Source organism: Colossoma macropomum, unplaced genomic scaffold (assembly GCF_904425465.1).
Source record: "Colossoma macropomum unplaced genomic scaffold, Colossoma_macropomum, whole genome shotgun sequence".
Taxonomy (NCBI): Eukaryota; Metazoa; Chordata; class Actinopteri; order Characiformes; family Serrasalmidae; genus Colossoma; species Colossoma macropomum.
The window spans coordinates 14,637,633-14,650,242 of record NW_023494797.1 but is presented as its reverse complement, the minus strand read 5'-3'; the positions used below and the strand labels follow the sequence as shown (position 1 = coordinate 14,650,242).

Below are 12,610 nucleotides of genomic sequence, written 5' to 3'. Positions count from 1 at the left end.
ATGAATAACCTGTACTTAATGGCAGTTTTGACTGGTCTCTGACTTTTGCACAGCACTGCACATTAATGGATGTGCGTGTGCAAAGTTACCTGACACGCCTCCGGCCATGTAGACGGCCAGCATCACTCCGGTGGTGAAGCCGATGTGGATGGTAAGTGGTTCCCCCAGAGTCCCTCGGCTCAGGACAGTCTGGGCCACGGAGCCGCAGCCAAAGAGCTGAAACAGGACAGAGGGCAGAGACGGGGGCAGATACGGGGGCAGAGATGGGGGCAGATAAGGGGGCAGAGACGGGCACAACAAATCAGCTCTCAGAAACAGAGGGGCAGGACACAGTGGAGTAATCACCTCTCCTCTCCAATGATGAAGCTTATATAAAAACTCTCTTGTTCCACAGAACCTCAGGTCTAATTAGACGATCAAAGGCTGCAGCTAACTGTAGAGTGAACAACAGAGAGGAGCAACAAAAGATGTCCACTCCTATAATGTTCCAGTCTGTAATTAACACTGATAGAACCCAAACAGGACACTATGGGCTAAATAGATTTGAGCAGAGGCTCTAGTGCTGTTACTGGGAGTTTGGTGGTGCAGGGAGAGCCCGGCTAAGGGTTAAAGGACATTTAGCTAGTCCAGTGTCTTTCTCGAAAGCTTGCAAACAAGATGACCCAACCCCCCTGATTAAAGTTGCTTAACTTCACTGAGGTCACTATGAAGGTAAAAGGGTAGTCTTTCTGCCCATGGTTACATTTCACCATACATACTGACCGTTAAAGGGCCTGTAATGATTCAGTCATTAAACTGTTTATCACTGATAATTTAATAACCTTATTATTAAGGCTATCCAAATAAAAAACATCTATGTTAAAAAGACTACACAACTGCTACTGCATCTGTTAACATCAACAAAACAATAACACTTAAAAACCTTATGAATATGACTGTTAATATTAAGTGAACTACATTATTAGTAGTAATATTAAAGGATCCATATCCTACATTTTATATATCTTTCATTTTTTCCCCCTGAGGTCCTCTTGTGACATTTGTTTTGTTTTATGTGCAGTTATGATCAATTTTTACATGACTATTTAAAAACCTCTCTTTAGTCACTGTGCCTTTAAGACTGAGCTCTGTTCCTATTGGCTGTCCTGTACTGTGCCTCAGTCAAAAAACTGTCCAGGATGAAACACTCCTTATAACTTTGATGCGAATGTGCAGAGCTAAACTAGAAACTAGAAAGGGAAAGTTCATGAACAAACTTTAAGTTGGCTTGAAAAAGCCAGCTAATTACCTTAACATGTTAATATGGTGGAAAACTGTTGATGGTTGCTGAAGTGTTGCTTAGATGTTGCTAGGCAGTTGCTACAGTATCCATGGTGGATGGTAATGTGTTGCCATCTTAAACTGTTACCTTAAATCCACTGCCACCTTAAATTTACTAATATCTTAAATTCACCGCCACCTTAAATTCACTGCCTCCTTAAATTTACTGATACCTTAAATTTACTGCCACCTTAAATTCAGTGCTACCGTATATGCCGTGCCACCTTACATTATTTGTGCTGATATTGCTGTACGTTAGGCTGTAAGCGTGTGAGTCTGTGTGTACTGTATATGTCTGTCTGTGTCAGAGACGTAGATTGTGACATTCACTTGAAGCAGTTTGACTAAATGTTCTGAACATTCGGCCATTCATGTTCAATGGGAAAAAATTTGTCTTAAGTCAGATCAGTCCAAAAAGCAAAAGCGCACTATTCCTGTATGTGAGGGGCATTTGTGAAAAATGTGGTGGTTGTACATCAAAAACTGTGAACGGTGAAAAGTTAACAAAATTTGAGCGTAGAATAATAAGAAGATTACAAAGAACAGTAAGTTGGCTTTTTTAAGCCAACTTAATAAGTGGCTTTATGTCAATGTCTGGTTTTTTGTGACATCACAAATAAAGGGGGCAAAATTTAGAAAGGGTTGTTTTTGCAGCCCCTTATATGGACTATTCGAACTGGGGAGTGAACGGCATGCTCTGATATCTCGATAATGTTTATACTACAATAAACATTATAAATGAGGTTTTGCCATGATATGGGATTTTAATATAAGGAACATTTTGATGTAGCTTTGTTGATATAAAATGAACTGTATCAGTAATAACTGTTAGGTCAATGCCATACATATCATATTTAATTATAATATAATATTTTGTGGCTAAAGGTTAAAGGACATTTAATTAGTCCAGGTTCTTTCTCAAAAGCTTGCAAAGATGATGACCCAACCCCCATACCTATGGCATACTTATCATATAATTGTACTCTATATTGTGATATACTGGATTACAGTATTACTATGATGGGTCTAAACTCATAACTAAGCAATAACACCAAGTAATGCAGATACAGCATATCTCTGCTGTCGGAACAAAACCTTGTATCTCCAAAATGGTAACTTTACAGAAGAAGGAAAAACAAGCTTTGCTTTTAATGTAAGTCAGTGGAACCAGAATTTTTTCTAAGTAATTTTGAGCCGTTTCTTTTAGTCCATTCATCATGAAAGTTACACACAATGTAAAGAACAAGAGACATTTTCAAATTAAGCCAATATTTGAAAAACAACAAAAAAAAAGAGATTTGGTTCCGAGAGCAGTGATATAGCTCTTCATTCTCAGATGACTGCTTGAAAGCTGCGTCAAAACTTTGGTTAACAAAGTAACTGATTTGTACACTAATGCAAGTAACTTGTCACTGCATTTACTAATCCATTAACAGAATATATCACCTAATATTTGTGTTCATGCTGCTAATTGTGAGACAACCGTTAATCTTTGATGGGTCAGACAACAAATGAGGTCAGAAGAGGTTAACAAACTGAAATGAGGGGTCACAGGAGTGAAGATGGGTCTAGAATGGATAATCTAACTCTTAAAAGTAAAGGTGCCAAAAAGGGCTCTTTGAAGCAATGCCACACTCTAAGCAAAAAGGGTTCTATATAGTACCAAAAGGCTTCTTTAAAGAAGCATATACAACAGTTTCTCCATCATAAAGACGAACCATTTAAACATTTAAGTGGTTCTAATAGTTGTTATAGTTCTATATATAACCATTCCCTTAACAAAAGAACCTATGAAGAACTAAAGAACCAAAGGACCCATATTAAAGAAACCTAATTTTTTCTCACTTTTTTGAGATAAAAGAGTCTAATAAAGTATATAAACATTATTATAGTTTCAGACATATCACTATCTCTAGTACAGACCATAAATGGAAACTAAGCTGCAACAACAGCCCATTTAGAATTCAATGTACGTATATCCATCTACTAATCCTATAGCAGTTTAGCTCCACCCCTTTGTACTGAAGTTATAAAGAGTGTTTCAGCCAGGCTGCTTTTTAATGAGGTGCAATACAGGACAGCCAATCAGAACAGAGCTCATTTACATATGTCAGTCTTATAGGCACAGTAACAAAAATGTTAAATTCTAAAGGAAAAAGAGGGGTTGAAAAATGGTCAAGTAAAATTTTATTACAACTATTTTTGGTACATAAAACCACACAAACATTAGAACTGGAATACTGAAAAATGTAGAATATGGGATTTTTAAAAACCCATTTAAGAAATGAGTTGCGCAAGTGTGAAGAACCTTTTCAAAGGTTAAAGAACCTCCACACAATCTAAAGGCTGTACACCAATTAAAGGCAGTGACCAGAGGCAGTACCTTTGGTCAGGGGGTTTTAACTGTTATTACTGAGTATAAATATGGCAATGAAGACAAATGTGTTCATCAGAATTTAGCATTAGGGAGGGGCAATGTGGCAAAAACATCACGATAATTCATTTAAGGCGTTTTCACGATGCATGATACGCATCACAATATTTGGTTTTTCTGAGGTTTGATAAGGCGGAACAGACATAAAAGAACCAGAAGTGCAACATTTTTTAAAAAATATAAAAAAAAACAAATATAACTTTTATTCAACATTTCCCTGCATTAAATACAATTATACAGGTCTAATTACACTCTCTGTATTTAAACATGCAGCTGTTCAGTGTACTTTAAATATCGACAACATGCACAGAAATGCATATTGTCATGTAATTTATCACGATAATGATAAATACAGTCAAATCGCCCAGCCATAAATTAGCATAATCCTGAGGAAATGATGTACACATTTGAATCAAACGCAATGCATGACTTGAAAAACTAAACTTCTGTGTTGTACAGCATTTGAACTTAAACTCAGACTTAACAATCGCACTGCAAAACTGACCTTATAAACTATATTTACTGTTTATTTATCTGCTCTGTTTACATGCCTGTTTCAAAGTTTTTAGCATGAATTTGTACAGTTTTTACTGACCACTTTGACCACTTTTATTTTAAGTCAGAAACTAGGGGTCTCACTTTATTTGGATAGTCCACTATAGTCCCCTATAGATTATCTACAGATGTTCAAATTGCTAACAAACTATACATTGAAACATTGTTGATTCTAAACAGTGGTGGGGTTAGGGTTAGGATTTGGACCAGGGTTAGGGTCGGGTTTAGGTTTTGGGTTGAGGTTAAGGTTAAGGTTAGGATTAGAGCCAGATTTAAAGACAATTATGGTCAATTCAGTAGATATTTAGTTGAATGTAACTTGAAAGCAAATGAAGTATCTACAAAGCATCTAAGTGGACTATCCAAATAAAGTGTTAACACAGTAAGTGGCTGCCTTTAGATTTTGAGCTCACTGCACTACTAAGCTGACAGAACAATGCGAATAATGTAAACAACATCAGTGTAAACAATGTAAACATGTACACAAAAAAAATTCTGTCAACTAATGATTTGAAAACCAGTTAAAAAACAGATTTATTCACTTTTTAAAACTTGAAACATCAAGTCAGTTTTTACAGTGTGGTGAAATGAGTACTTTTGTTTGTGATCATAAACACAAAAATGGTGTTTTTAAAGCAAAAATCCCAGCAGGACGGTTTGACTGTAATATTAATGCAGTGCACAGTAACATAAACATCCAGTGCTGGATTGAGGCTTGTATTGTTCGTGTAAGTGCGGGTGGAGAGGTATGGACACTCTAAGTGTAACCCCAGCGCTCTAACTCTGTTCCTAGACACAGAACACAACCTCCTGACAGATGTACTCACTATCAGCACGAAGGTTCCGAGGATCTCGGCCAGGAACTCTTTGAGGATGTCCTGTTTGAGGGCGCATTTCTCCCTCAGGTTCCTCCTGCTCTCCAGCTCCATCTCTCTCTGCTCTGAGCGCTGCTCTGAACGCGCTCTGCGCGCTCCCGGGAAGCGCTCAGGGTAAAGCCACGCCCACTGCCGCGTTATTTATAAATTTCCACCTGTATTCCTGCAAAGCCCCGCCCCCTGATCCAGGATTGGTTAGTAGTATTCCACCTCCTGCACTGGGTTGATGCAACACTGCCTAAGACAGACAGACCCCGACTATTCTTAAAGAACATGGTCCTTTAAGGGTTCCTTAGTAGAGGGAATGGCTCTATATATGAATCATGAGATGTATATGGTTTTAAATAGAACCTTTTTGAATATATATATATATATATATATATATATATATATATATATATATATATATGCACATATGTTTAAAAACTCCAGCACCACTGCTGTGTCCGATCCACTCAGACCAGTGCAACACACACTAACACACCACCACCACATCAGTGTTACTGCAGTGCTGAGAATGATCCACCACCCAAATAGTACCTGCTCTGTGAGGGTCCATGAGGGGTCCTGACCACTGAAGAACAGGGTAAAAGGGGGCTAACAGAATATGCAGAGAAACAGGTGGACTACAGTCTGTAACTGTAGACCTACAAAGTGCACCTACATAGTAAGTGGAGCTGATAAAATGGACACTGAGCGTAGAAACAAGGAGGTGGCCATAATGTTATGCCTAATCTGTGTATATATGTATGTATGTATTCTGCTATTATTGATGTCAAGCTTGTAACAATAGAAGAACTTTTTTGGTGCTGTATTGAACCCTTTTCATAAACGTTCTATGTAGAACCATCTGCAGCACATTCTCTATGTAGAACCCATTGCCTTTACTAAAGAGTGTCCTTCCTGAAAGCTTGAGAATGTTGGGAACTCCAAAACAGTCTAGATTTATAACATTCGTTAGTGATTCTGTACTGAGCTAAAGGGCGTAACTGGTTTTTATCCTAACTGCTCTTGCACAGAAAAAACAGTACATGGAAAATACCTCTCATTCTTTTTTTAAGGGTCCACATCCTACATTTTTGGTAAATTTTATTTTTGACCCTGAGGTCCACTTATAACCTTTGTGTGGGTTTTATGTTTTATGTACCAAAAACAGCCATGATTCAGTTCTCCAGCCTCTCATTATCTCTTAGAATCATTCAGGCTGTTCAGGTTTTTGCCACTGTGCCTTTAAGACAGATATATGTAAATGAGCTCTGTTCCAATTGGCAGTCCGGTATTACGCCTCGTTCAAAAAGCTGTCGGAGATGAAACACTCCTTATAACTTCTTCAAAATGGCCGGGGCTAAACTGCTGTAGGCTGAATAAGTGGATATATGTAAATGAGTTTTTTTCATGACATCATAGAAACAATGAATTCAAAATGGGCAGCTCAGTTATCATATATGAACTGTATGGACTGAAGGGAGAACGTTTACAAACTTCATCTCTTATTTTAAAAAAGCAAGCTGCCCATTTTGAGTTCACTGTTTCTGTGGTGTCATGAAAAAACAACTCATTTACATATATCCACTTATTCAGCCTACAGCAGTTTAGCCCCGCCCATTTACAAAGAAGTTATAAGGAGTGTTTCACCTCGGATTTTTGCCATGATGTGGGCCACTTTAAATATTAAATCTGTTGTCAATTCAGTGAATTGATCATAACGCTCTGTACTAAAAGGCCCAGAAGCATTTAAGCAAAGTTACTGAGCGTTTTGTCCAACGAGGGGAGCTGTTTGAAAATGCAACTGAAAAGTCCTGGGCTTAAAAAAGGCTATTTTTGTGTGTAACCAAGAAAAGCTCTTTGTATAAACAAACAATAAAAACGCCTACCACCATCTCTCGCTTATCCGTCTGTATTTCTATAACTCCTCCAGTATGAGTTGTCCATTCAGGGCTGTATGTGTTTACTCCTCATTGACCCTTACAGAAAAGACCTAACAGTGCTATAAGAAGCTATTTGATTTCTATAGCACTGTACAATTCATCTATAGTGATCTATTGTGTATCACTCTATTCCTGTACACTATAAAAAGTGGATCAGGGCAGAAGTTGATTTAGAGGTCAGAATTTGTGCAAAATATAATATTTGTTCAGCTGAAGAATTATTCTAAGTAAGAGTAAATTGGGAACAATATCCATGTTAAACTTCAAGCTTCAACAGCAGCCAATTTAGTTCGATAGCACAAAAAAGAAAAGCAATTCCAACATACGCCCCTACCTGGGGTAAGAAGCCCCCCTTGAATCTTGCATCAACTTGTCATCTACAGTCATGTGCAAAAGTTCAAACATCTTCCTGCAAATTTTAGTTCACAATTAATAAAATTTTAATAGTTTGACATACTGGAACCAAACAAAACATAAAACATTGTTGCGTCGAGCAAATGCTCTTTTATTTCTGAGCAGGCAGTGAAATGTACAGCCCAGCACTACCCCTAACACCAAACACTGGGGGGGGGCAATATATGAGGAGAGTAGGCAAGCACACACATAATCCACCCTCCTCGGACACAATAACATCAGCAACTATAACAAATGTCCTGTTTTAACCGGGGAGTGCAGCGTTGTAAACTGAATAATTAGTAATCGTGTATTAAAATGTGCTGCATGTCTCTGTAGAGGACGTTTTGACTCATTTTCACTTAGAAAATCAACAAAACATGCAATTTAACCTGGGCACCCAAACTTTTGCATAGGGCAGTAACTTTTACAGAATGTATAATTTATGCAACAAATCATTTCTAGTCGTTGAATTCTTCAGAAACCGAGTTATTAATTAGGGTACCACACTTGGAATATCATATTTTAAAATGAAACTGAGGCCTCCGTCAATTGTTGGAGGCCTCGATGTTTACGTGTTGAGATCATTTGTTTCTATTTTTATTCACCCCCTTAATCGTGTTTGCTTTAATTCCTTTAATGTTCCCTTTAATCCCGAAAAAGTACTTTTTATTCAATTTTTATTTTTTTTCTGAAATCTTAATCATGGTATTCTCTTTTTGCATTTTGGTAACTATCACATCACAGAAGTTATGCACAGGTGTTTTAAACATTTCTCATTTTTATCTTAGTTGTGCTGTTGGTAATTACCCAAGAGTATAAATGCACAGCTGTTTCTCATTCATTATTATTGATATCATCCAAATATTATTCAGTGGCAAAACATTAGAACAGCTGACCCCAAATAGTTTCCAGGAGAATCTCAGTGATCCATTCCAGATTAATTAGGCCACATTTATTCAGTAAATACACTGAGATCGGATCTGGCCCCATCATAGCTATAGATTGTGCATAAGATAAAAATGGAAAAAAAAACTGTAAAAAAAGAAAAAAAAACTTGTAAGCCTAATGCAAATGTAACAAACTTGCCTTACCTGGTAAATCCAAACTACACTGCCACAGAAAGAACAGAGGAGGTTCAGTGTGCAGTTCTACATTTCGTCCAGCAGAGGGAGCTCTTTGAAAGTGAGACGAAAACAGGAATGGACAACATTGCTGGGAATATTATTTGTGGAATAAATTCTGTAATTCGGCTCCTGAAAGAGATCGAGGTCTCAAATATAAGAACGCTTTACTTCAGAAAACCCAACTAAAGTCAGATGCACACGAATGTTCTGAGACACAAACAGCTCTTCTTTAGTGGTTTGACAACTGAGGGCCAAACGTGCTAATCCAGGCTAACAGCAACAAAACAGATGAGTGATTGTCCACTAAAAACATTCTAAACTGCAAAACCTTTACTCGTGGTAAGACACTTATTACGCCACAGTTTCTATTTCTGCCGCTTAAGTGTTGGCTTGTTTGGTTGAATCTTGTTTTTAAGCTTGTATTTTAACAAAGTTCAGTCATTTTATTCAACTTTCTTTTTCATTTTCAAAGAGCTCCCTCTGCTGGACAAACATATTGTGTCCATTTTTTCTGCTTTTTTCTTCAGCAAGTTTATCCAAAGAAGAGAAGGCCTTTGAAAATAAAATGGGAAAAACCATCTGTCCATAATTGTAAACAACAACAACGACAAGAAAAATCTATTTTCAAATACTAAACTATTTGAAAACAAAAAAAGATCTGTCCAACAAACGGATCCCTTGAAAATGTTTTAAAAAAATTGTTCTTCCCAGTAGAGGGCGCTCTTTGAACACAGAAATAGAAAGAAAATAAATGACAACTCTTAACTTTGAGAATTAAGAAAAATGAACACAAAAACAAACAAATAAATACAGTTTTCAAAAGCGTTATATTAAACAGGGGGCGCTGTTTAAAGATGAACAGGATTCATCCTACACATTTGGCATCCTTATAAATGAAAAAGATGGAAAAATAGAAATATTTAGAACTGAAAACCGACGGAGCCCTGCTGGTGACATCCCATATAAATAAAAATAATGTGTGACCACGCCTTATTAACGCATGGAAACGAGATCCTAATGTGTGGCAACGACTTAGTAGGGGTTGGGAATGAGATAATTAAGTCGTGGCCCCAACTTAGTTAGGTGTGGGAACGAGATCATGCCTTACTAATCCGCTGCCACGCGTTTGGACCTCATTCCCATGCCTTACTAAGTCGTGGTCACGCATTAGGACCTCATTCCCATGCCTTACCAAGCCGTGGTCACGCATTAGGACCTCATTCCCATGCCTTACGTAGCCGTGGTCACGCGTTATGTTTATTTACACAGTATGTGACCAGCGGGGCTCCATAGAAAACCGACAAAAACTTGTGTCTCTGAAAGCAGAAAGATGCCACAGATGGAGGTCTATAAATACCAAAGCGTTAACTGTCTGGTCCAGCAGGGGGCGCTCTTTGAAAACCTAAAACTATCCAGCTCTCCCGGGCTTCTTTAAAAGGCGTGAACCCCATTTACCCGACAGGGGGCGCTCTTTGGAAAGGAAAGGAGAACACAGTGAAGAGGAGCAGCGCTCAGTCCAGCAGGGGGCGCGCTGCAGAGCGCAGTGAGGCCGAGCAGAGCGGCTGCGCTGTCAGTCTGAGGCGCGGAGTGTGAAAAGGCTCCGAGCTTCACCTTCTTCTGCATTAATTAATCACTGTCACTTTTTTCCGGGTGTCTCTTTGATGTGAAGCAGACACTGTCGACACGTCTCTCCTCGATGGGTGGGGGTGGGGTGGGGTGTGTATGGGGGGGTGCTGATGGATAAAAAGCCTCCCAGTGGGGCGCCTACAAATGATCACAGTGTTATTGTCGTCCAGCGTCACCGCTCCAATCACGGAGGATAACAACGACCGAGCAGCCCGGTCCTCACTTCTCATCAGCTCCCATTTACTGATGACCCCCCTCCTCTCAGCTCTCTGTCTTCAGCGTAACCGAGTATTTTATTCCAGTGATGCGTTAAAGTCACGTAAATAAACTCCGCTGCTGTTTTGTGGGCTTCATACTGTGAGCAGCGGGTTTAAAAGACGTCTCAACGTTCTATGAACTAAATGGAACGTCGTTACATTCCATCAATTAAACTTGGACCACTTTTGGCGGGAAAACTCTTTATAACTAAACTTCAGTGGCTCCAAAACACTGAATACTGATGAATGAATACTCGGCACTGCGAGTCTGAGGCAGGTCGAATTTGTGATGCATACAGTCTGTAGAGGACGTTTTAACCTCTTTCCACTGAGAAAATCAACAAAAGGTGGTTTGTCCAAGGGTGCCCAAACTTTTGCACAGGACCGAGCAGCTCCTCAGTACCCGTGCGTCAGTCTGGGAGGGAGATCTCAGCTCTCCGGGCCTCACTGTGCCTCACTGACTCTTGCCCAGCTGCTCAGATGAAGTGCGAAGTCCATTATTTGCTGTATTTATTTAGATGTTTTTTGCTGATAAGCCCGCATGTTTTGCTAAGATGCCGCGGTTGTAAATCCACTGTGAGAGTGTGAATGTGTGTGTGAGCTCATCCCCTTCACCCCCAAACACTCCGGGGTGTTAAGAGGGGCTTCAGACGCGGTCTATGTTTATTCACGGTGCGATGGCTGGATGTGGAGAGCTGAGGAACATCCTGATGATGGGCGTGCGTGTGAGCTGAGAGGCAAACGGACTTCGACAAAGAAAAACTTTCACCTTCATGTGACGCACTAAAGAAAAGTGATTGACTGTTTTGACCTATTAACTGCTTTAAATGTTGAGCTCAGTGAAGCTGCGATCTAATATAAAACAATTAAACCATTAAATAGGAAAAAAGTGAAGGTGCATCTCTCTCTCTCTCTCTCTCTCTCTATATATATATATATCTACATATACTATCATATATACTATATATATATATATATATATATATATATAAAACCCTTATGTATATGGAACCCTTTTTGCTATGAGTGTAGTGTGTGCTATATTCATTATACACTACATACTACATTCTTAGCAGAAAGGGTTCTGTACAGTATCATTCTAAAGATTATTTTCAAGAACCATAAAAAAATAAACAACAGGTTTCACTTAGAGAGGAATCATCTAACCATAGAACCATGTATGCAAAGTTCTATATATAACCTATATATATATATATATATATATATATATATATATATATAATATATAAATCTTGAAGAACCTAAGAATACCTAAGTATATCTCTGTTGTCAGAAGAAAACCTTGTATATCCAAAATGGTAACTTTACAGGAGAAGGAAAAAACCTTCTTTACTTTTAATGTGAGTCAATGGAACCACAGTTTATTCCAAGTAATTTTGGGTCGTTTCTTTTGGTCCATTCATCATGAAATTTACACACAATGTAAAGGGCAACAGGCATTTTCAAACTATGTCAAAAACTGAAAAATGACAGAAGTGACTATGTATTTCACATATATATATATAATCCTATTTCAGTGTGTTCTCTGTGGAGGATGTGGGATGTGTTAACATATTTACACTTAGAAAACCAGCAAGACATGTCATTTGACCAGGGGTGCCCAAACTTTTGTATACGACTGTAAATATATAGGGCCTTAAGCTGCATCCTACCCCATGCAGGAGACAGCCCCACCCCCACCCCACCCACACCTTCACTGTTATCATATTCTTTTCTATGAACACAAAAAGAAATTTGGATACTGATGCTGAATACTTTCTTTTAAGGTACAAACTCAGGCCCCCTGGAGGCTTGGAGGCCTTAAGTGACCGTTCTGACCTCTGATAGCAGGAACGGCCCTGTATATACCGAATGAACTACATGTACTACACTTCTAGCAACAAAGGTTACAGCACCAAAAAAGTCTCAGTGGGGTGGTTCCTTTAAGGATCTTCAATACCTTCAGTTAGGGAACGTTTTTCATTGCAGTTATATATTTTTAAGGTGCCTTAACTTCATACACCCCAGGCATTTTACTTTATCTTTTAAGTTAAAAGTTAAGTTGTGCTCTGTGGAAGTGAATGTAGTTTACATT

The 12,610-nt window shown here is 38.6% G+C and overlaps 1 protein-coding gene across 1 annotated transcript in view; it reads right to left on the bottom strand.

Annotated features, from left to right (window-relative positions):
• Positions 1-5,302, bottom strand: part of aqp9b (aquaporin 9b) — a 31,192-nt gene extending 25,890 nt beyond the window's left edge. Inside the window, exons 1-2 of the mRNA XM_036584390.1 lie at positions 5,137-5,302; positions 90-216 (exon numbers count right to left, since the gene is read on the bottom strand). Of these exons, the coding sequence (XP_036440283.1) occupies positions 90-216; positions 5,137-5,238 (229 nt within the window). The 5' untranslated portion in view covers positions 5,239-5,302. The remainder of the gene's footprint in view (positions 1-89; positions 217-5,136) is intronic.
• Positions 5,303-12,610: the final 7,308 nt, after the last annotated feature.